The 25,809-nt window shown below is 40.9% G+C and overlaps 1 protein-coding gene and 1 long non-coding RNA gene across 2 annotated transcripts in view; both read left to right on the top strand.

Moving 5' to 3' along the window:
- Positions 1-20,048: 20,048 nt before the first annotated feature.
- On the top strand, positions 20,049-22,504 carry LOC138681388 (complement component C1q receptor-like). Its single transcript, XM_069768854.1, has one exon. The coding sequence runs from the start codon at positions 20,128-20,130 to the stop codon at positions 22,015-22,017; it is 1,890 nt and encodes a 629-aa protein (XP_069624955.1). The 5' UTR covers positions 20,049-20,127; the 3' UTR covers positions 22,018-22,504.
- A 174-nt stretch (positions 22,505-22,678) lies between these two features.
- Positions 22,679-25,809, top strand: part of LOC138681389 (uncharacterized) — a 170,610-nt gene continuing 167,479 nt past the window's right edge. Inside the window, exon 1 of the long non-coding RNA XR_011321914.1 lies at positions 22,679-23,740. This is a non-coding gene — a long non-coding RNA (uncharacterized lncRNA). The remainder of the gene's footprint in view (positions 23,741-25,809) is intronic.

The raw sequence follows: 25,809 nt of genomic DNA, 5'->3' as shown, positions 1-25,809 counted from the left end.
CCTCTGCATATCATGTACGGACAACCTGTGACTTGCAGACTATGTGAAAGTTTGTGCTTGCAATGAAAATATTTAACTAGTGTCATAATAATACATTTTACTGCCTCTTTATATATGTGCGCTGTCAAGTCCAAAGCAAACGTGGTTTTTCCGTGAGTAAGAAATGTTATGCTGTAAGTCTTTTTTTAGGATACTTTTAACGAGGTACTGTCATCACTGTTTATTATTAATAGATCAATAAAAGATATCATCAACTGTTTATACTAAGGACAGAAACAGAGACGTACAACTTGGCAGCCAATTTCACTAACATTCCCGCAAATGACAATGTCTAATATTTATGGTAAGTCTGTCTGCAAGTAAATGACTGTTCTAACCAAGCACAGGTGATCAGTGCACCCTTAGGATGACATCAGTTCTGTGCATCTTCTCATCTATTTGTTTTATTACCATCTTCACCCTCATCTGGCTCCTGTAAAGCCAGACCTGTCAATCAAGGAAATAGAGGTGGAGATAGAGGGTAGAAAGGTGCGCTGAACTGTTTGGCCACACCAAGGGTGCACCTGTGCTTAGCAGACACATTCCCATCAAAGTGCATCGTTTAGGGGTTAATGGTAGCATGCCTTTTTACTTAGGGCAGGTAAATCTATGCATTCACCAGACGGTACCAAAAAAGTCCTTCAATATCCTTGACCTTGACTTTCAGGAACAGTCATTAACCACTTAAGGCTTTACACTGGGCTACTAGACATGTAGCTATAAGCTAATTTACACCACCAGATCAGCAGGAACATTGAAATGAACACTCCTCTACCCTAGAACACTAATAATGCGCCTACTGCCCTTCCATAACTATAAAACTATATATCAAAAGGAATATACATAGTAATGGGTAATCCCCATCTCCAAAGGTGGGTAACATGCAAAGTGCTTGTAAAAACAATCAACTTTCCAATTTACTTTTTATCATTATCCCTCCTCTAATAATTAGAATGGCATTTTTATTGTTTACTAGCTGCTTCTTGCCCGGGACACTGGAGGCCAGTGCATTCTATGAGGAGCGGACATTCACAGTGCTTACAAGCTCTTTGGTATTGAGCTGGCATGCACTGCCCTTCTGCTGTCCAGGATCGCTGGAGAGCACTAATAGCTCCAGGGCCACTATGCACCTCCAGTGCTGAAGAGGCAAAGCTGATACAGTGGTATCAAAGAGCACACAGTTTGGGCCAGTGAGGAAGCAATGGCACTGGTCCAAACTATCAATCAAGTAGGAGCGCCCATTCCCTAGCAAGCAGAAAGCTGGAAAACCAATAATAGGACCAACACTATAATTATTGAACCACCCTAGACTACCAGGGATAGTGTCATTAACCCCTACTTACTCATCCCAATTAATCATGTATGTACACATCAGTGCTATAATCAACCTAGACTACCAGGGATGGTGTCATTAACCCCTACTTAGTCATCCCAGTTAATCATGTATGTACACATCAGTGCTATGATCACCCTAGACTACCAGGGATGGTGTCATTAACCCCTACTTAGTCATCCCAATTAATCATGTATGTACACATCAGTGCTATGATCACCCTAGACTACCAGGGATGGTGTCATTAACCCCTACTTAGTCATCCCAATTAATCATGTATGTACACATCAGTGCTATAATCAACCTAGACTACCAGGGATGGTGTCATTAACCCCTACTTAGTCATCCCAGTTAATCATGTATGTACACATCAGTGCTATGATCACCCTAGACTACCAGGGATGGTGTCATTAACCCCTACTTAGTCATCCCAATTAATCATGTATGTACACATCAGTGCTATGATCACCCTAGACTACCAGGGATGGTGTCATTAACCCCTACTTACTCATCCCAATTAATCATGTATGTACACATCAGTGCTATAATCAACCTAGACTACCAGGGATGGTGTCATTAACCCCTACTTAGTCATCCCAGTTAATCATGTATGTACACATCAGTGCTATGATCACCCTAGACTACCAGGGATGGTGTCATTAACCCCTACTTAGTCATCCCAATTAATCATGTATGTACACATCAGTGCTATAATCAACCTAGACTACCAGGGATGGTGTCATTAACCCCTACTTAGTCATCCCAATTAATCATGTATGTACACATCAGTGCTATAATCACCCTAGACTACCAGGGATGGTGTCATTAACCCTTAGTCATCCCAAGTAATCATGTATGTACATATCAGTGCTATAATCACCCTATACTACCAGGGATGGTGTCATTAACCCCTACTTAGTCATCCCAATTAATCATGTATGTACACATCAGTGCTATGATCACCCTAGACTACCAGGGATGGTGTCATTAACCCCTACTTAGTCATCCCAATTAATCATGTATGTACACATCAGTGCTATAATCACCCTAGACTACCAGGGATGGTGTCATTAACCCTTAGTCATCCCAATTAATCATGTATGTACACATCAGTGCTATAATCACCCTAGACTACCAGGGATGGTGTCATTAACCCCTACTTAGTCATCCCAATTAATCATGTATGTACAAATCAGTGCTATGATCACCCTAGACTACCAGGGATGTTGTCATTAACCCCTACTTAGTCATCCCAATTAATCATGTGTGTACACATCAGTGCTATGATCACCTAGACCAGCAGGGATGGTGCCATTAACCCCTACTTAGTCATCTTAATTAATCATGTATGCACATATCAGTGCTATAATCACCCTAGACTACCAGGGATAGTGTCATTAACCCCTACTTAGTCATCTTAATTAATCATGTATGCACACATCAGTGCTATAATCACCCTAGACTACCAGGGATAGTGTCATTAACCCCTACTTAGTCATCCCAATTAATCATGTGTGTACACATCAGTGCTATGATCACCCTAGACTACCAGGGATAGTGTCATTAACCCCTACTTAGTCATCCAAATTAATCATGTGTGTACAGAGCAGTGCTATGATCACCCTAGACTACCAGGGATGGTGTCATTAACCCCTACTTAGTCATCTCAATTAATCATGTATGTACACATCATTGCTATCATCACCCTAGACTACCAGGGATAGTGTCATTAACCCCTACTTAGTCATCCCAATTAATCATGTATTTTCACATCAGTGTTATAATCACTCTAGACCACCAGGGACAATGAAGGGTTTGTTTGGATAACCCCTTCCATGTCCCCTATTAGAACATATGACCCAGAGCAATTAGCCGGCTGTGGGGTTTCTTTGGCTTGATGGATCCCAACAAACTCTTCTGCAACGAAAGATATGGTTTGGTGAGACACAGGAAAATAATTGTTTATGCAAATTTCACAATAGAATAATAATGGTAAACAAAGTTATTCCATACAATTAAATACTTCCTGATCTTAATTGGCAGAACCTTAATAGCATCTTTCTTTTGTGGCGTGTGATGTTCTTGGCATGTAGGTCATGGGACAGAGCAAAGAGTTTGTGCCAAGGATTAGTAGTTCCTCGTGATATCTCTGCCCGGGCTCCTCTCATTGTGAACTTTGCTGTAAAGCTATAAATGCCCATAGCAGTTAGAGGTGAGTATAGTAAAAGTGTGAGAATGGTGTTTACAGCTTAGTAATTAATGCTTTGACTTAATGAGAAGGAATAAATTGAAGTACTCGGGCTTGAAAAACACATTAGCTTGATGACAAGTAATACTGCGGGCTGTAATTTGTCTAGAACATCTGCAATCAGAAAACGTGACGTACTTGTTTACTCTGCAGTCTCGAGCATTAATTCTTATCTTACAACATGTTAAAGAACAGCTATCATTTTAATTTTTCATTTCATAGATCAATAGTACAACTGATAATAAGCAACATAATAATATATCTTATCAGAGAAATCTGCTTTCTTCATTTCCTGTACTGATCTTTCACTTCCAAGTCATGGGTATAAGCTGTAAAATCTGTATTCAATGAAGACAGTTTTTCCATGCTGAGATAGGACATGGTGACAGTTGGTGCTTTTAAAACTCTATGGATGGAGAGGAGGGAGGAGCTATTGGCACGGACTTCCTGCTGCAAGTTCTTTTTGACATGATCATTTCAGCTCTCCAAACAACTTTATGAACAGCAGCTGTCAATGGAAAAATCGCTGATGACTGATTTTACCCAATGAATTGAAAATTTTGAGAATGAATCTAGTAGGAAAAAGAAGCGGATTTCTCTAATGAGATATATTACACAGCTCCTTATTTTCATCTGCACAAACATTTGATTTATAAAAAAAAAATAGATTGCAACGACATCTACTCTCTAATTGACTCTCATGGTCATGTGCTTCGATGTAACGACAGCAGTTACAGAGAGTGCGACCGCGACCCGGGCCCATGCAGGAGGGGGACTCGTCAACACCAGCACCTACTTCAGCTGGATGTCCGTCCGAGGAGCACATTCAGATGAAGTGTATTGCACGCAGGGAGCCTCAGGCTTCCTGTGCCGCAATACACTCCTCTGAAGTCACACGCTGTCTGTGCTGGGTAGCTGAAGTCAGCAGCTGGCTACAGATGAGGATGCCACATACTGTGGGAGTGGAGGAAGGTAAGAAGAATTATTTATTGTTATCATGTTTTGGAAAACAGAACAGATCTTAGACCAGTAAGGGGCCGAGGATGATGGTCATTATACAAGAAAGGGGCCCAAGATGGGGGTCATTGCACAAGAAAGAGGCCCAGAATGGGGGTTATTACACAAGAAAGGGGCCCTCGATGGTTGTCATTATACAACAAAGGGGAACAAGATGGATGTCATTATACAAGAAAGGAGCCCAGGATAGGGGTTATTACACAAGAAAGGGGCACAGGATGGCGGTCATTATAAAAGAAAGGAGACGAGGATGGGGGTTATTAAACAAGAAAGGGGCCCAGGATGGTGGTCATTATACAAGAAAGGAGCCAAGGATGGGGTCATTATACATGAAAGGGGCCCAGGATGGGGGTCATTATACAAGAAAAGGGCCAAGGATGGGGGTTATTAAACAAGAAAGGGGCCCAGGATGGTGATCATTATACAAGAAAGGAGCCAAGGATGGGGTCATTATACATGAAAGGGGCCCAGGATGGGGGTCATTATACAAGAAAGAGGCCCATGATGGGGGTCATCATACAAGAAAGGAACTCTGGATGGTAGTCAATGTGCAAGAAAGGGACCCAGGATGGATGTCATTGTACAAGAAAGGGGCCCAGGATGGGGATTATTATACAAGAAAGGGGCCCAGGATGGGGTAATTATACAAGAAAGGGGCCCAGGATGGGGATCATTTTACAACAAAGAGGTCCAGGATGGGGTCATTACACAAGGAAGGGGCACAGGATGGTGGTCATTATACAAGAACAGGGCCCAGGATGGGGGTCATTACACAAGAAAGGGGCCCCAGATGATGGTCATTATACAAGAAAGGGGTCCAGGATGGTGGTCATTATACAAGAAAGAGACACAGGATGGGGTCATTAAACAAGAAAGGGGCACAGGATGGATGTCATTATACAAGAAAGGGGCCCAGAATGGGAGTAATTATACAAGAAAGAGGCCCAGGATGGGGATCATTTTACAAGAAAGAGGTCCACGATGGGGTCATTAAACAAGAAAGGGGCCCAGGATGGTGGTCATTATACAAGAAAGGGGCCCAGGATGCGGGTCATTATACAAGAAAGGGGCCCATGATGGGGGTCATCAGACAAGAAAGGAACCCTGGATGGTAGTCAATGTGCAAGAAAGGGACCCAGGATGGATGTCATTGTACAAGAAAGGGGCCCAGGATGGGGATTATTATACAAGAAAGAGGTCCAGGATGGGGTCATTAAACAAGAAAGGGGCCAAGGATGGTGGTCATTATACAAGAAATGGGCCTAGGATGAGGGTCATTATACAAGAAAGGGGCCCAGAATGGGATTCATTATACAAGAAATGGGCCCAGTGTGGAGGTCGTTATACAAGAAAGTACCCCAGGATAGGGGTCATTATACAAGAAAGGGGCACAGGATGGGGCCTTTAAACAAAGAAGGTGCCAGGATGGTGGTTATTATACAACAAAGGAGCCCAGGATGGGGGTCATTGTACATGAAAGGGGCTCATGATGGGAGTCATCATACAAGAAAGGAACTCTGGATGGTAATCAATGTACAAGAAAAAGGCCCAGGATGGATGTCATTGAACAAGAAAGGGGCCCAGGATGGGGATTATTGTACAATAAATGGGCACAGGATGGGGTAATTATGCAAGAAAGAGACACAGGATGGAGTCATTAAACAAGAAAGGGGCCCAGGATGGGTGTTATTATACAAGAAAGGGGCCTAAGATGGGGGTCATTATACAAGAAAGGGGCCCAGAATGGGAGTCATTATACAAGAAAGGGGCTCAGAATGGGAGTCCTTATACAAGAAAGAGGTCCAAGATTGGATTATTATACAAGAAAGGGGTGGATGATGGGGATCATTATATCTGAATGGGGCCCAGTATGGGGGTCATTATACCAGAATGGTCTCCAGGATGGGGGTCATTATACCAGAATGGGGGTCATTATTATAAGGAGGGGACAAGAGACATTATTACGGAAAGGTGCCACAATGGGTACATTATTACACGTACAGTGGGGGAAATAAGTATTTGTGTCCTTGCTGATATTGTAAGTTTGCCCACTGACAAAGACGTGAACATTCTATCATTTTAAGGGTAGGTTAATTTCAACATTGAGGAATAGAATATCAAAAATAAAATCCAGAAAACCACATTGTATAAATTATATAAATGTATTTGCATTTTGTAGTGAGAAATAAGTATTTGATCCCTCTGGGAAACAAGACTTAATACTTGATGGCAAAACCTTTGTTGGCAAGCACAGCTGTCAGACGTTTTTTGTAGTTGATGATGAGGTTTGTGCACATATCAGGAGGAATTTTGGTCCACTCCTCTTTGCAAATCATTAAGATTTTGAGGCAGTCGCTTGGCAACTCAGAGCTTCAACTCCCTTCAAGTTTTCTATGGGATTAAGGTCTGGAGACTGGCTAGGCCACGCCATGACCTTAATGTGCTTCTTTTTGAGCCACTCTTTTGTTGACTTGGCTGTATGTTTTGGGTCATTGTCTTGCTGGAAAAACCAGCCATGACCCATTTTTAATGTCCTAGTGGAGGGAAGGAACTTGTCACTCAGGATTTTACGGTACATGGCTCCATCAATTCTCCCATTCATGCGGTGACGTAGTCCTGTGCCCTTAGCAGAGAAACACCCCCAAAATGTAATGTTTCCACCTCCATGCTTGACAGTGGGGACGGTGTTCTTTAGGTCATAGGCAGCATTTCTCTTCCTCCAAACACGGCGAGTTGAGTTAATGCCAAAGAGCTCAATTTTTGTCTCATCTGACCACAGCATCTTCTCCCAATCACTCACAGAATCATCCAGGTGTTCATTGGTAAACTTCAGATGGACACATGTGCCTTCTTGAGCAGGGGGACCTTGCGGGCACTGCAGGATTTTAAACATTTACGACGAAATGTGTTACCAATGGTTTTCTTGTTGACTGTGGTCCCAGCTGCCTTGATATCATTAACAAATTCTCCCCCGTGTAGTTTTAGGCTGATCTCTCACCATCCTCATAATCAAGGATACCCCACGAGGTGAGATTTTGCATGGTGCCCCAGATTGATGTCGATTGACAGTCATTTTGTATTTTTTCCATTTTCTTGCTATTGCACCAACTGTTGTCTCCTTCTCACCCAGCGTCTTACTTATGGTCTTGTAGCCCATTACAGCTTTGTGCAGGTCTATGATCTTGTCCCTGACATTCTTATAAAGTTCTTTGGTCTTGCCCATGTTGTAGAGGTTTGAATCTGACTGATTAATTGAGTCTGTGGACAGGAGTCTCTTATAAAGGTGACTATGTAAGACAGCTGTCTTTTATGCAGGTAACGAGTTGATTAGTTGTGTGTAACTGGTCTGTAGGAGCCAGAGCTCTTAATGGTTGGTAGGGGATCAAATACTTATTTCTCACTGCAAAATGTAAATAAATGTATAGAATTTATACAGTGTGATTTTCTGGATTTTATTTTTGACATTCTATCTCTCAATGTTTAAATTAACCTACCCTTAAAATTATAGACTGTTCATTTCTTTGTCAGTAGGCAAACTTACAAAATCAACAAGGGTTCTAATACTTATTTCCCCACTGTATGTCTATATAGGATCTGTAACGCTACCAAGGCCCTTACATCTGACCAACATGGAGGTGGGGCTCGGGTACAAATTTTCCTTCCGGGGCCCATGGGATTCTGATTAAGCCACTGTTCATGTGCATGGGCCGTTGGGGGTTGGCACTGGTATGCAGTATAGTATTTGCTGTAGAGTTAGCCTTTATTAACTATGGAATCATTGTAACGACTCTAGTCATTTTTCACAGTCTTTACTAAATCAACAATAGGCAATGGTTCCCATCAATTTGTTTAAATGATTTCTGGTTAATTCACTATAGAGACAGAAAGAAAAATGCAAACACACTTTGCTTTCTTCTCTTAGCAACAGCCATCAGCAATATCTTTTTTTTTCTAGGGCAACAGTCACTGTGCAGAATTCAATTTAATCTGATCTATGAGCAATAAAACAAGCACAGAAAGAATTATCCTGTTTTCTAATGAAACGTGTAGGATGTCGGCTTTTTGTTAATTCACTTAACTTGTAGTAATTACAAATGTGCTTTTTTCTTTGATTAAATTTGATGATTCAGTGAAGTACAAAAGCCTCAAAACTCTTTTGTAATCTGATTAATTCCTTAGTATCTTTTTAAGATACAGAGCACTAAATCCCCATGTGTAGACATTGAGTTAATATTTCGAGAACATTCTTGTGGCAGTAATCTCCCACACTTGGAGCGAGGGCACCATATGCACTTCAGAAACTCTCAGTGCGTGTGTTAAAGGGGTTATCTGAAAAAAAATGGCTGCTTTATTCCCAAAACAGCACCACATTGGTGCTCGGTAAAGACGTGAACCGTAAAACTGTGTTAGAAATGTGTATAAGGCCACGTTCACACGTTAAGTGTTTGGTCAGTATTTTACCTCAGTATTTGTGAACCAAAACCAGGAGTGGGATAATCTGTGGAAAAGTATAATAGAAACACGTCACCACTTCTGTATTTTTCACCCACTCCTGATTTTGGCTACAAATACTGAGGTAAAATACTGACCAAATACTGAATGTGTGAATGTGGCCTAAAACTGTGTTCTCTGGTCCTCACCTGAATCACATGAGCTCAAATTTAACTGGCTGTCTCATACAGGGTTCATGTGTGAACCGGAAGTTGCTTTCTTCAATATTAATCCATGTAACTTTGTTCTGAATGTGACAGTATATACTTAACAATGGGAAAGCAGCACCACTTTATACCGTGTGAGCCAGAAAACCTAAAGAGCCATCAACTGATCCAGAAGAGTACCAGAACTGTGCAGGAACCTGAAGAAGAGAGTGATTGTTCGGTATTTCAATGCTTACACTGCTCTACCAACAAATTTACGTCTGCCGTCTCCTGAACAGCTGAGGCGCCAGCGCAAACATAGAACGTCAGAGTCCTGATGTGGTTCGTCATCGCTCCGTTCTGGGACTCTGATGTTCGGTGTGTATCGGCACTATGACAGAGCATTGCCTTGTGTTTGCTCTAGACTCATCAGGATCCTAGATTAGGTGAGTATATGATTCTCTTTTATTAAAATTTGTGGTGTGGAGCGGGGCATCAGTAACAATAGGCAACTCTTATACATAGTGTGGGGGACCCTGAAACAGTGTGTGGATCCCTCAGTTTAGTGGCTAATACATGGGCCATTATACAGTTTGTGCAATAATGCAGGGACCGTAATGCAGCTTGTAGACTAATGCGGGGTCCATTTTACAGCTTGGGACTAATGTGGGGGCTAGTAGACAGCTCATAGACTAATGTGGGGGCAATTATATAGCTTGGGGGCTAATGCAGTGTGGAAGCTAATGTGTGGGGTCATCATACAGTTTGGGTGCTAATGTGGGCGCCATTATACAGTTTGGAGGCTAATATGGGGACCATTATACAGTTTGGAGGCTAATGTGAGACCATTATACAGTTTGGGGGCTAATGTAGGGGTCATTATACTGTGTTTTGGGGAGTACTGGGTATTTATACTGTGTGTAGAGGAGCTGTGGGAAATCATATTGTGTATAGGGGAGCTGTGGGACCACCATACTGTGTATAGGGGAGCTGTGGTTTCTTTATAGTGTATAGAGGGCAGTTGTGGGAACATAATATCGTGTATAAGGAAGCTGTGAATCCATCATAATGTTTATAGAGGAGTTGTATATTGGGAGACTCAGAGGAAAAAAAGGTGCATGGGGGGACATTATTTCTTTCTAGGGGAAAATTGTGGATACTGTTTTCTAGGGCACTTACACAGATTTTACCATCTCAAGGTCACAAAGAAGGCACAGTGTATGTAAGGGGCACAGTGGTGGGCATTATTATCGTATGTGGGACAGTAAGATTAGCCGTGATTCTACCTAACAGCAGGTGCAGTAATAAGGACACATACGGCAGCAGTGGCTCAGTATTGGGGCATCGGAAGGATGAGGAGTTTGCACAGGATGGGGATAGATGGAGACAGTGCAGGAAATGTGAGAAGTCAAATATGTCTTTGTTGTAATTTCTGCAGCTGAGTCCTGGATGGAGAAGTTGTCTTATCAGTCTGGGCCAGATGGAAAAGATGGGAAAAGAGACCAACAACATCAGAAGGAACGTCAGCGGTAAGTCACTATATATAACTGTACTGTACTGTCTGATATGTTCTGCAGGACTAGTAACTACCAATATATGGTCACAATAAGGCAGAAATATAGATCATTGTCTTTGTAGAGATTTTTTTTCCAGTAACAGTGTGGTCATCTGCTGAGTTTCCCTATACCTACGATTAGTCTGCGCCACAGCAGTATTAATCAGGATTACCGGTTAGAAGTGCGCCCGGTGAAACTGCAGACACTGCTTAGTATATAGTGAGCGGTGGGTGTAACCATGCCTTGGCACTGACTGGCAGGCGTCCCTGTACTGATGCAATGCTGAGCTGGCTGTGTGGTTATAGTCACCTTTCATTATGTACTGAGCGGTGACTGAAAGCCTGAGGCTGCTGGCGGAATAAAGTTAATTTCTTCCCTGTATCTGGGCTTTCAGTGCATGTAGAATAAATTTCAATTGCACAATCCTTTTGAATGCAAACAAGATTTATTTTATTAAAGGTCAAAAATAAGAGCAACCTTTGAATGTTAATGCGCTTCGGCCAACTCAGCCTTTTTCACGACAGTTGCACTCAGCAGGTATTCTCTTCTAGACAGGGAGTTTTCTTCCCTGGAGGTGCGATTTGTTAAATTTGGAAGGTATAGCTCATGAGATATCCTTGGGTAGATTGTTGAATGTGGAAAGCCTGTGTTTCACATGTCCCCGAATAGGTGCTTGCTTAAAGGTGCACATTTAAGCAAGCACTCGGTCTGGGACATGTGAAATACAGGCTTTCCACATTCATCAATCTACCCAAGGATATCTCATGAGCTATACCTTGCAGATTTAGCAAATCGCACCTCCAGGGAAGAAAACTCCCTGTCTAGAAGAGAATACCTGCTGAGTGCAACTGTCGTGAAAAAGGGCGAGTTAGCCGAAACGCGTTAACATTGAAAGGTTGCTCTTATTTTTGACCTTTAATAAAATAAATCTTGTTTGCATTCAAAAGGATTGTGCAATTGAAATTTATTCTACATGGTCTACGAGGGGTTTCACCAATCCCCTCAATTGGCACCTCCACTAGTGAAACTCACATTGCACGCCAATATCTATTTTTCATGGGCTTTCAGTGCAGCGGCCGCACAACTTCAGAATGCTACTAACCTGCAGATGAATTCAAATATGCAGGTTAATAGCGTTTTTTGTTATGACCAGTTCCCTTTACGTGCTACAGTCGGACCTGACTATAGTACTTAAAGTTAAAAAGTTAAAGTTTAAAGTTAGTTAAAGTTTAGGTAGCAAGTTCGTACTATGTTTAGGTGATTTACAAAACTGTATGGGTTTTATCAAGAAGACAGAGTTTCTTTCATTGTGGCCCTTAGATCCCGGGAACATTCTATGAGTATCTGCAGGATTAGCCTTGGTGTTTTTTAGCTGAAACAACATGTGATTTTATAAAGCTAATATATTGCCAAGGTCAGGGTCAGGAATTGAAATCAGGAACAAGAGCCACACAAAAGATGTACTTTAATCCACAGACAGGCTGACGTCATCAGTGGCTACCATCGGCCAAGGCTATCTGATATGGAAGCAGAAAGAAGAGGCTTTACTGAAGCACAATGAGGTAAGTCACAGGTGAAGCTGGAGCTCTAGCTGTAATGTCAAGTCCACCGCTGGAAAATGGATAAAGCCATTAATATGTGAAAAGAAAAAAGAAATGACAAAAAGTTAGCTTGTTGATTTTGCTGCTGATTCTGGACCTTTCATTTTACAACCTGAGTGTGATGATGTGACTTTTATGTTTGTTGTAGGACCAGAGGACCATTTTGTATTTGTGTGTGTCAGTTTTTGGAGTTGACTGAAATGCGTTGTACATCTTACATTTGTATTATAATTCATTGCCTTCAGGCTCCTTGAGATAAATTGGTCTATTATTCATGAAAACGAGCGAGGTGCCAGGAATAAAATTTCTGTTGTTAAAAACTTAAAATGTGATTGGATTCATCACGTTGAAGTTTGCTAGAAGCTTTATCTTTGATGCACAGGCAATCTGCTTATTTCAGAAAGCTGCTGTAAACCCAACAAAATGTTGGTAATGTGTTCCGTGTCATGTTAAGCAATGGTGGACATATTGGTTTGGATTGAGTATTTATCAGGGGAGAAGGAATACTTGTTATATGGGCAGAAAAGTAGCATCATTCTGTGTATTTGTGACATAATATCTGTCAAGATGAAACAAATACTCCAGCAAATGTATCTATACAGCCGTCTATAACTTCTTATACTTTGATATTTGCTAACAGTCTTGAGTTTCTGGATCAAGTTCTGTAAATTCTGGTTAGGAAACCCACGGTCAGTCTGAGCACTGCAATCTATAGACCTTAGTCAAGTTTAAATCCAGTACCCTATCTGCAAAGCAACAGTGCTAACCACTGAGCCACCACGCTGTCCTTCTGATCTCGAACCGTTATCCAGCTAATGGAAGAATAGAATTTTCTTTGAGTAGTCCGTGAATGCTGGCAGATATTCTGCAGGGATGTCAGGCAGTTATAAATGGAAACGTCAGTAGCAGGAAGGTGGCCAAAGATGGTTAGAGGAAAAAGGAAGGTCTGAGATATAGTGAAAGAGCAGAGCCAAGGGCATAGAGCAGTTACACTGGTGGGATGTTTACGGTGATCTACATGGTAATAGATCGCTTGTGGTTATGTCATGTTGCCTAGCCATTTACAATGGCAAATGGATGTGGACCAGCACAGCAAGAAGGAAGCCACTAGCAGGACATAAATGATGGGTGATGAATAATTAAAAGGAATCTGTCAGCAGGTTTTTGTTATTTAATCTGACAGCAGCGTAATGTATGGGAAGAAATCCTGATTCCAATTATGTGTCACTTACTAAGCTGTGCTGCAATTTCAGTACAAAATGTTATTGTGATGGACACCGTATCAGACTCACCACCAGAGACTGTACGCGTGTCCAAAGACATGCTGGGGAAACCCGAGGAATGTGAACACGGCTGAACGTGTGCTTCAGGAGGAACAGGACCTGCCACACGTGACCACTGGGGGAGTGACTGGGGCGGAGCTAGGTCCCGAACTCCTAGCAGGGATAGTAGGACCCAGAAGAGGCGGGAGAATAGTCAGTAAAGCCGTGTTCAGACCAGAGGGCAGTGCAGTAACAAGCGGGTAACACAAATAGAGTGGTAAGAAGCAAGCCGGGAGTCAGAAGCCAGAGAGAGCAACACAGTTCCTGGGGAACAGGCAAATAGGAAGTCAGGGACGTAGCCGGGGTAGAACCAAGAGTAACAAATAAAGTACGGAATCAGCAGACGAATATCAAATGGGAAACAGACCGGGTCATACACAGAGCAATTGTACAGAAGCAGGCAATATACACAGGTATACAAGGATCAGCTACTCAGCCAGGAATGGACGTATCACTGACAACAAACATAGCACCAGTGCGGTTACTTATAGCCTTCCCAAACCAAAGAGAGGACATACAGGATTAACCCTAGAAGGACCGTAACAGAAACTCCAGGCAGACCATGACAGTTATAATGAGGAGATCATCAATACAGGGCTATGTGCACAACAGGCTAGTCTGTATAACCCCACCCCCACCACTGATTGACAGCTTACTATCAATGGACAGTGTACAAAGCAAACTGCCAAATATGGATGTGGGCGGGGTTATACAGGGCTCAGCATTCAGAGCACTGCTGCGGGGATTCTATTCAATATAAACTAAACAGTCCAGTAAGTGGTACATCACTGGAATCAGGCTCTCTGCCCCTACATCATGCCGCAGGAGCGATAATAGAGTTATTTATTTATGCTGTATGTATTTATAGTATACTAATATACTGGTCAGGGATATATCTTTTTTTTTTGCTATTTTGGATAGCAGTTTATACTTAACAAACTTCACATAAAATATGAATTTGCATTTCTTTGCTTTCCATGAGTAATATGATTTCTCTGTTTACATTGCTAGCAGATACTTGTACTAAGCGACTTCAAGGTCCAAGTATTAAATTTGTAAATCTCAGACTTTCCAAATAAACAGACGCTTCGTAAAGCCCTCGGTGCATTTCATATCCAACCCCAATGTTATAAGCATCGAAGAAGCCGGCTATAAACATTTCACAAACCAACAACAGCTCTTGACTCATATGACATTCATCTGTGTTATTATGACCAAGGATAGAGAAAGCCTCTTGAAAATGTCGACTCTGCCACTGAAGATGCTATTAATTTTAAGAAAAAACATCTGTACTGTCAAGACGGTTTCTCCTTTTCTAGTGTTTCTCTGCTTTACTGCAGTTAATGTATTTTTGTGTTTTTCTTCCCGCGGTTAATCTGATTTGGACATGCTCACTGTGTGGTGTCACATCACATTAAGGGTGTTATGTTTATGTTTTTCACTGCATTTATCATTAATCGCTTATACAAGCTAAACACATTCTACAGTAAATAAACGTTTTATAAATTAAAGAAATAAATCTTGCCAGTTCCTCCCTCTCCACCACCATTGCCATTTCCCATTGCTGAAGTTGGAATAGCAAAAAGTAATTGTTACTGGAGGAGAACAAAATATCAATTTGGCTTTGGGTGCACAAGTGATTGGGTGTCCCTGCTTTCTTTCCATTTGTTGGAGCCTCATCCAGACGTCCATTTATCAAAGACGTGTTCTATCCATGCTTTTCACTTAGAGTCGATTGGGAAGTTCACGTGCACATGAACGTGTACATGTGTGTTTGCTAAAAAAGATGTCCGTTTTTTTTGATCCGACTCATGGATAAAAATCAGCCATACATGTCTATGGATCCATTAAAATCACGGGTAGAACACTAACGTCCTCCATGTGCAACCAGTGTGCTGTCTGTTTTTTACATTGCAATAGGTGAAAGTTTTCCAATTATTTTTTCCCTCTCTTTGCCATATGAGAAAATCAATAAGACATAAAAACTGACACACTGATCAAACACTGCAGAAATCTTAAAATATAGACAAAAATCCCACTTCCTAAATTTGAACAATATAAATCTTTATTACTTAGCAAACAAAGAAGCCTGAACATTTAAAATGTTGCACATTGCACCCCATATGACCAGCGTGATAACCTATTGGTATATAATATATAGTTATACAGTATGTAAGGATAATGGATATTTGTAATAGGTATGAATAGACACTACCCCTAAAGTGACGGCAGATAGTGTTCAATATGGAATAAAGGTGCAATGCATATACTGATAATGCATAAATGGGCTATGTCAAAAGAGTGTAAAAGAGAGAAGCAGCAAATGTGCAATAATGTGTCGTGTGCATAGTCGCGCAGGCAAATTAGTTCATAAGAAGAACATCGCATGGGAATGTTAGCCCAAGAAGTATCGCTATAGGAGGTGGCTTCCTCAGGGGTGAAGTGCAGTGGCAAAACTAGTGCTTTATATATCCCATAGTTGTAAAAAGACAATTAAAGGGAACTTGTAACCAGTTTTGTGACATAGCAGCTAAAAATATCACCTTGTTCAGTGTCTGCGCTGCATTCCCTAAAACCTTATAGAACCCGCTGACTCCCCTTGTATACACCCGAAAAACCTTTCTAATTTCTCCCGCGCTGTATGGTAATCTGATCTTCTCAGTCCGGTCTGATGGGACTGGTTTCGGACCTCTTAATCCCTCCCATCGGCTGTTGCGCGCCTTGCAGATGTTGTCAGATTTGAACCCGGGTTCCCCGCGCTGCAAGGCTGCACTGCTAACCACTGAGCCACCGTGCTGCCCTTCAACATTCTTATGGATTATGGAATGGATTCCATCATTGCAAGATGCTAAAACGTCTCATTAAAATTATTAAATGCTGGTCATAGCTAAAAATGCTTGATGGGTCCCCTAACACAATCTAAATTATATTATTCCTGATGTCTACATTGACTTGGAGATATTCCCAATATGTTGGTATTCTAACAATACATTGAAACCTCTTTTATAGAAGGCTAGTCCCCATCTAAATCTGATTTTTCTACGATTAACGTTTAATATTCCTGCTTTTATTAAATCCAATATCAGAAAGGACATGTTTTATTTGCAATTTTGGTGGGGTGCCTCACATTTTTAACACCCTAAAATAAAAATGATTAACCTTGACGTATGAAGTTTTAATTTAACCCTATAAAGCAGTTCTGAGCATTATGTAAAATGTACTGTAATATCCTGCCGTGAACACCATGTAGCATTTAGCTTGACAATTATCATCAGAGTCATGCTGGGATTCAACAAAAAAACACACTCTTTTCTCCACCGTCATAGAGATTGTACTTCTTCTATAAACACACACCTAAATGATCCACATTGTTAGTTAGGAGATGATGTCACATTCGACCTTCAGGAAGGGCTAGTTCCTTCTCTGCTTAAACTGGATCTATTGTACTCAAGCAACAGCTGGTCCTAAATGTTGTTACTTAGAGATGAATTCAAATCCTTCAAGAAATTATTTTTTTGTGATTTTATTTCATAGGTTTCTTCCACTAATAATATGTCATAATGGCTGATTCCTTTTTTCTAAAAACTGACACATCTCCTGGACACGTTAGTGAATTCAACATTTCAAAATCTTTAGGTGGCCATGAATCTTTAGATAACTTTCTATTGAACATTCATTTGGCCAAACGGTAGTCTTCCCGATATATGCAACTTGGCTGAATGTGCATGTGTTCTCAATAGGGAATGGGCAATAAGCCACTGCTAAACACATCTGATGATAAAGCTAAAGTGTAATGTGCTGGGCCCTTTTTTCTCCCCAAAAATGTACCATGAGGAGACAAGATTTGTTCATACATTAGCTGGTTGGCTGGTCTTGTTGAAATTGGATAATGTCTATAGCCAAGGTTTGAAACATTTTATTTCAGTGCCGTTATCAGTGGTTGATGTTGCAGACCTCCAATAAATAGACTTTATCTGATTTTTTCCCTCTACAATTACTTTTTACCATGCTCTGGGAGCCTAGTGTAATCATAGGAACGCACAAGTTGCCCATACACTATGGACAGCTGTTGCAAGACGTTTGTTTGACTGACAGCTCATCCTCCTGACCTGGCGGGCATTTTTAAACCTCGGTATTCTGACCTTTTCTTGGACACACACACAGACGCATTGAGTATGCCCTATTCTAATCCTCAAAACTTGATCTGAATAGGACATGCTCTGGGTTTTGCTGATGTCATTCTAAGATCAGTGATTTTCACGGATGTGTCAATGGATTCATAAAACTCTATGGGCCGTGTGGTGGCCAATAAAAAAAATCTTTCAGGACATGGACATTTCACATGAATGTGTGTATGTAACCTAAGGGAGGTTCTTTCTACAAACAACAGTATTACTGCAAGTCCTATGGTATAAATACAGAATAATATATACATCCAGTGATCGCTGATGTTTCATCTGATTAGAGTTGTTTTCTGTTGCTTATTCTCCGGCTGGTCAGACCTTCATGTCGACATTTTCCAGCTATGACTCATCTTGTCTCACTGGTCACCGCAGGACTGAAAATAACAAAGTCATAATATATACATTTGCCTGCTGAATGTAAAATCCTCCACACCGTGCCTCTGCAATACAAATACTAACCACACCTCTAATATAAAATTACCAACACACAATTCAAAATATATAAATTGATAAGTCAGCACTGTGCCCCCATTAACTATAATTCCCACTGCCCAATAAATATAATTTAGTCAGTCACTGTGACTCTCCACCTAATTTATTTTAAGTTTGTGCATACTGTCCTCCACAATTCATTATAAGTCCTAGCAAGATAATGAATTGGGAGAAGATGCTATCAGGGCCTTATAATGAACTCTCTCACATCTCAATTCATTATAGGTCCCTGATAGCATCTTCTCCCACCCACCAAATCAATATAAATCACTATGTAACATCAATCATCTTCATTATAAGTCTGATAGCATCCTCTCCCATCCCCAATACATTACAAAGTGTCTGATCCCCTTTACACTCTCTTCCCTCACCCTTCAATTCATTGTAAGCCCCTGATAGCACTATAGTGAATTCAGGGTGTGGCAGAAGGCTATCAGGGTCTTACCATTCTCGACCACCCCACCAAGGCATTATAAGTCCCTGATAGCATCATAATGAATTGGGGAGTGTGAGAAGACACTATCAGGCACTCTACGTCCCCACCCACCCCTGAGTTTATGATAGTGTCCTTCCCCATCCTCCTCCATTCCCCTATTCATGATAAGTTCCTGATGCTAGCCTCTATCTCCCCTTACTCCCATCCCACCTCCAGTCATGCTTTCCCCAGTGTGTTAAAAAAAAGCACTCACCTCTCCGAAGGTTACGTAACAGGATTGCTTCTTTGCTCTTCGTGCTGGGTACTTTTTAAATGATGCCGGTGGCATACTGACATTATCACATCGCGTATGACTGCTTCATAGAGAGAGTGCCAGGCAGGAAACTGAAGATGTGGCCCAATTGCCATTTTCTTGTGTAAACGGAGGAGCTACAAGAATGCTTCCTGCCCGGCACTCAGCCAATGATTAGGGTAATCTGGCCATGTGCCCCCCCAGATCCTCAAGCTCCGAACTGCAGGCTAGATTGCCCTCAATATAAGCAGCCATTGGAAGTGTCCTGCTCCATCTCTGGGCCTCCGGCGGTATGTCCACCCCAATATCTTGAACTCATGTATATGAGAATATAGTATGGTTCCCTAATTTACAATAAATACATTAAATCTCAAGTTTTCTTTTAAGTCTGAAAGTCTGAACAATCCAACAAAGAAATTATAAATTTCGAAACATAAAAAAGGGAGTTTGCTTGGTTGTGTTGCATAGCTACATCATCTCAAGTCAACATCATGGGTAAAAAATGGATCAAGTTTATATTCTCATGACCCAGCCGTGATGGAAGCAACTTAGGAGTTGATTTAGAGATTATGAAGTTAAAATAGGCATGTGATGTATGCATGGCATTACTTGTAAAACTGCCCAGTGTGATTTTCTCATCCTCCCAGACGCACAAAAAAATAGATGCATCTTTATACTTATTTAGGAAATATTTTACATGCTGTCCAAAATGTCCCAGACTTCAGACATCTTATTCTTAGCTAAGTAAATTATTGGAGAAACATTAGGAGGAAACGGAGGAGCGGTTAAGTCTTTTAACTTTAATATCTCCTTTTATTGAACACAATCGAAAATAACAGCTCTGAGGAGTAAAGAAAACAATTACAGGGCAGCGGCGTACAGGAAGTTGTGTTACTTCAAGAAGAATAGGATCAACGACAACACAGGATGCGAGAAACCTCTACTATAGGAAGAAGGATATACATTTCTAATGTCATACCCACTTCTTAACTACGCTGGGATTTGTACAAATCTCATCATTTTCTTTGTGAGAAGGCACCATCAAAGAAAGGAGAACAGAAAAAGAATGGCTACTTCACTATCAGTACTTGCCTTTACGGTATCTTTACTGTTCCCATCTGCAATACCTGGGAAAGAGCAAAGTGAAGCCATCTGTTTTACTAATGCCTGTTACTTTGTCCACCTGAGCCAGGAAAAATTTTCTGAAGCAAGTACGGAATGTGTTAACAGAGGAGGCAACCTTCTGACCATACAAAGTGAAGAAGAAGCCGAAAATGTTTACAGTTTACTTTGGAAATTGACCAACACCACGCCATTTACACGTCCATTAAAGCTTTGGATTGGATTGCAGCTGAAATCATGTGTTATCAGAAATGAAGCTTTAAGAGGGTTTTCATGGATCACAGATACTCAACATGCAAAGGAAAGTCACTTCTCTAATTGGTTGACTGAACCAAAAGGGACTTGTACCAGGGAAAAGTGCGTGAGTATGAAACTGCAGAAGGACTCATCGGATAATTATAAATGGACTGATGAACTGTGCTCTTTTAAGGCTGATGGCTATATCTGCAAATTTAACTTCCAAGGAATGTGCCAGCGGGTTGTTCTTGCTGGCCCAGGATATGTTGAATATGACACCCCTTTTAGCTTCAAAAGTTCTTCTCTGGACTTAGTCCCACATGGTTCTTTGGCTTCAGTGTCTTGTGGTCACATTGGAACACATACTGGACCTTGGCTAATTTGTCTACAATCTAATGAAACTAATGTTTATCAGTGGGGAAATTCTCGTTCGGATAAGAAATCAAATGGACCTTTTTGTGCTTCTGAGGAACTGGGCTGTAAGTACAATAATGGTGGATGTGAACATGAATGTGTAGAATACTCACAAAACAAATCCATCTCCTGTAGATGCAAAGATGGGTATGTGTTGGCATCTGACTTGGTGTCCTGTGTTTACCCTGACCACTGCCAGTCTAATCTATGTGAGCAAAAATGTATAAACCACCAATATCGCTATACATGTTCATGTTCTAGCGGCTTTGAGTTGGCAACAAACAAAGCAAACTGCATTGATGTCAATGAATGCTTGACCGGACCTTGCAGCCAGACATGTATCAACACTTTGGGAAGTTTCTACTGTAAGTGTAATACTGGATTTCAACAGCAAGAAAGACTCTGCCTCGATATCGATGAATGTCTCAACTCTAATTGCTCTCAAAGCTGCCTCAACACAAATGGGTCATATAGTTGCATCTGCCATTCCGGGTACACACTTAGCAGTGACAATACCACATGTTTGGATATCGATGAATGCACCCACTCCCCATGTGCTTACTACTGCCACAACACCGATGGGAGTTATGGTTGCTCTTGTCCAAAGGGAATGTTATTATCATCTGATTACATATCATGTATTCCAATGCAACACAACTCTGCAGATTTTACAAGTGGAGAAATCAATGAAAGAGTTGAACTAGAAGAAGCCACCAGCAGTAGTCCGACTCCTGACCAACCTACTTCCAAATTTAGAGATGCCACTATGGATTTAAAGGATGATAGAGAAACAGGACAGATAATGATGACCACCCCCATGCCAAAAGAAACTGACATATTTTCTGGTAATAGCTCTGTTAATCAGGTAACAAGTGGTCATGAGGTCAGCCAAAATACAGTGCTGTTAGCGAGTATAATAGGTGCCTGTGCTGTGCTGCTAGTCATGGTTATCATCACAGGGGTCCTATGTCACAGAAAGAGGAATGCAAAGAAAAATGAGACTGAGAAGCAACCAAGTGCAACAGATAATTACTGCTGGGTCCCAGATCAAAAGGGGGATAAAACAGTAAGCAATGACTACAGGTGACCTCACTGCCCATATACATGTATGCGCCTATTAATGTAGTGAGTATGTTTTGTAGAGCTTGCTTTGTAGATAGTGTTGCATTTTTATGTTTTGCACATATGTAAGCATTATTAAGAACAAAAAAACATCAATGAGCGCTCCTGGTTTTCTAGTTTTATGGAAAAAAAATCGTATTAATTGAATAAAAAGCTTAAGGTGTTGTCTCAGATTTCAAGAAAGTTGTTTAAGAGCAGGAAGTGGCAAAAACAGCATAAAAAGGCATTAACCACTCCATGACTGGAGGCATTTTTGTTTTTGCGTTTTCACTTTTTGCTCCCCTTCTTCCCAGAGCCATAACTTTTTATTTTTTTGCTCAAAATGGCCATATGAGGGCTTGATTTTTGTGGGACAAGTTGCAATTTTGAATGACACCATTGGTCTTAACATATTGTGTACTGGAAAATAGGAAAAAACTCCAAATGTGTTTGTTTTTTTTTTACCATGTTGTCTAAATCAGGGGTCCCCAACTCCAGTCCTCAAGGCCCACCAACAGGTCATGTTTTCAGGATTTCCTTTGCATTGCACAGGTGATGCAATTATTACCTGGGCAAGACTAAGGAAATCCTGAAAACATGACATGTTGGTGGGCCTTGAGGACTGGAGTTGGGGACCCCTGGTCTAAATGATAAAACTGACCTGCCAATGTGGTTCTACATGTCTAGGTTCTTTTTTATTTAAGTAGTAAAAAAAAAAATCCAAACTTTGGTAAAAAAAAAAAAGGCTCCATTTTCCGTGACCTGTAGCGTTTCCATTTCCATTTTTCGTGATCTGGGGCAGGGTGAGTGTTTATTCTTTGCGTGCCGAGCTGTGTTTTTATTGATACTATTTTGGTTCAGATACGTTCTTTTGATTGCCTGTTATTGTATTTTATTGCAGTGTAGTGTAGTTCTGGTGTTTTGAATTTTTTTCTCTTTACACCGTTTAGCGATCGCGTTAATTCTTGTTTTAATAATTGTTTTATTTTAAAAGGGGCAAATGGGGGGTGATTTGAACTTTTATATTTTTTTTGTTTTGTTAATATTTTTAAAACCTTTTTTTTTTACTTTTTGCATGCTTCAATAGTCTTCATGGGAGACTAGAAGCTGCAGTTGTCTGATGGCCTGTGCTACATACAGGCGATGATCAGATCGCCTGTGTGTAGCAGAAATGGGGGTCACCGATGGGCGGGATTTCTGACGTGCTTCCGGTAAGCGTGAGTTAAATGCCGATGTCAGAGATTGACACCAGCATTTAACAGATTAACAGCCGTGGGTGGATCGCGATTCCACCTGCGGCTGTTAGAGGCGCATGTCAGCTGTTCAAAACAGCTTACATGTGCCTGGAATATAATTGGCTCAGAGCCGAAGCCCACATGAAAGGGAGGGATTCCGACGTGGGAGAACTATTACGCTCAACATCGGAAAGAGATAAAAATAAAAGATTTTTTAAAAACTGACAGTACTCCACAGGTAAATTTCTGCTACTGTAGCAGCGATAGCACTGATCCTGTAGTGAAGACGTCACATATATCATTCATTATCATTGCAGCCATTCGCTGTCCTCAGAGTGATGACTGCATGTCAGCATATCACGCTGAATCGATCGATTAGAGACCGAGGACACATGAATGGAGGATGTGGTCATTATTAAAGAATCAGCATGGATTACTAGACCAACAGTGCTGGACTGGCAATTTATTTAAAAGGTGAAGTTATTTCTTTTTCATTCTAAACCATTTCATGCTGCTAAAAGGGTTGTCCGGTGAAAGCAAGCTATGATCTATCCACATAATTGGTGATAACTTCTTGACCTGTGGGTGTCTGATTACTGAGGCCTGCACTGACTGGTAGAATGAGGCAAATGTATTTCCTTCAGAATAAAGCAGAATTATGCGTGTGCGGCCCGTGCTATTCATCCTTATGAGGCTGATTTGTTCATCTTTTTTCCTGCAACCCCGGAAAGAATGATTCTTGTGGATCCCAGCAGTCAGACACCCATCGATCAGCAAATTATCACCTATTCTGAGGATAGGGGATAACTTGTCTTCACTTGAATTCATCTTTTAAAGGGACTCTGTCACCTGAATTTGGAGGGAACAATCTTCAGCCATAGGGGCGGGGTTTTCGGGTGTTTGATTCACCCTTTCCTTACCCGCTGGCTGCATGCTGGCTGCAATATTGGATTGAAGTTCATTCTCTGTCCTCCATAGTACACGCCTGCGCAAGTCAAGATTGCCTTGTGCAGGCGTGTACTACGGAAGACAGAGAATGAACTTCAATCCAATATTGCAGCCAGCATGCAGCCAGCGGGTAAGGAAAGGGTGAATCAAACACCTGAAAAACCCACCTCTATGGCTGAATATTGTTCCCTCCAAATTCAGGTGACAGAGTCCCTTTAAGCATATTTATTAATATCCTGGATAACCACTTTAAGCATCTTAAAATCATGGACAACCCCTTTAAGTAACTTTCTTATTAGACAAAACTTTTAAGCATCTTTCTTAAAATCCTGGACAACCCCTTTAAGTAACTTTCTTAAAATCCTGGACAACTCCTTTAAGTAACTTTGTTAAAATTCTGAGTGACAACTTTTCAGCTATACAACTTTCTAATATGTTACTTGGGTAATTTCTCAAAACTGTATAAAAGAATCAGAATCATACGGTAGCTCATAGCAACCAATCTTAGTACAGCCTTCACTTTATTAGAGCTGTGTAAGGAAGGAAAAGCTCAAATGTGATTGGTTGCTAGGGGCAACAATGAGCGTTTGTTTTAGACAGTTCGATAAATCTCTGACATTAATTGCGTTCATGAGGTTTATGTAACTATATATAATTCAGTTCATGTAAATACAAAAAGAAAACCCTTTCAAGTTGTCTTTTCTCTATTGTAGGCGGCCATTTTGTGAGCAGGAGTTATACTTGTGTAGCTAGAGGATTAGGATCCAGTGACTGTGCTGTGTCGGTCTCCTTAGCAAAGTTAGTACACCCAGTGATGTAATTTGAAGCTCATGGGTCCTGACGCAAAAGCTTCAATAAGGCCCCAAATTATTGCAAGTCTGTAACAGCAATGGTCTTATCATTTGGGCCTAAAGGGACCTTTTGGGCCCCTAGACTCAAGGGCCCATGTGCGATTGCAACCTCTTCAGCTATTATAGTTATGACCCTGACTTCATCTCAGCAATTAGTGGGAAACATTTCCATGAATATTGCCGCAGCTCACAGACTTGTTGATGGATGGTTTGTAAAGAGCGTAGGTTCACTTTAAGAGATGACGTCTTTATGGTATTAGGATATAAAGTATTATGTAAGGCGGAGGATTAGTCTCGTGTTTCTTTCAGGAGAACATTGATTTTCTAATTACGAATACGAAATATTAAAAAATGTATGTTAATATCAGTTTTCTTAGTTGCCAGGTAACAATTATTTCCAGGATTAATATCGGATTTTACTGACTAACCTGAGTATATCCACAATACATCTGTAAATGTAATTTATAATCCAATCCTTAAAGGAGCATTCTTCTTTTAACCAACACATTTATTTCATTGTAGAATCTTACAATATTTCGATATACTGTCTTCATTTTTTTTGTGGCTTTTAACTTGTTTGCTTTACTGTTTATCGCAAAGGCACACTATCATCAGCAAATGACATATTTTTTAAATTAGGCTTTTGTGTTACACATTTTTCTTTTTTTAACATTCCAAAACACATATTAAAAATAAAAATAGTAGTCTTTCAACTTCCACCCTGGGGCCTTATTAGACTCTAAC

Source organism: Ranitomeya imitator, chromosome 5 (genome assembly GCF_032444005.1).
Source record: "Ranitomeya imitator isolate aRanImi1 chromosome 5, aRanImi1.pri, whole genome shotgun sequence".
In the NCBI taxonomy this organism is placed as follows: domain Eukaryota; kingdom Metazoa; phylum Chordata; class Amphibia; order Anura; family Dendrobatidae; genus Ranitomeya; species Ranitomeya imitator.
This window is presented reverse-complemented; position numbering and strand designations above follow the sequence as displayed.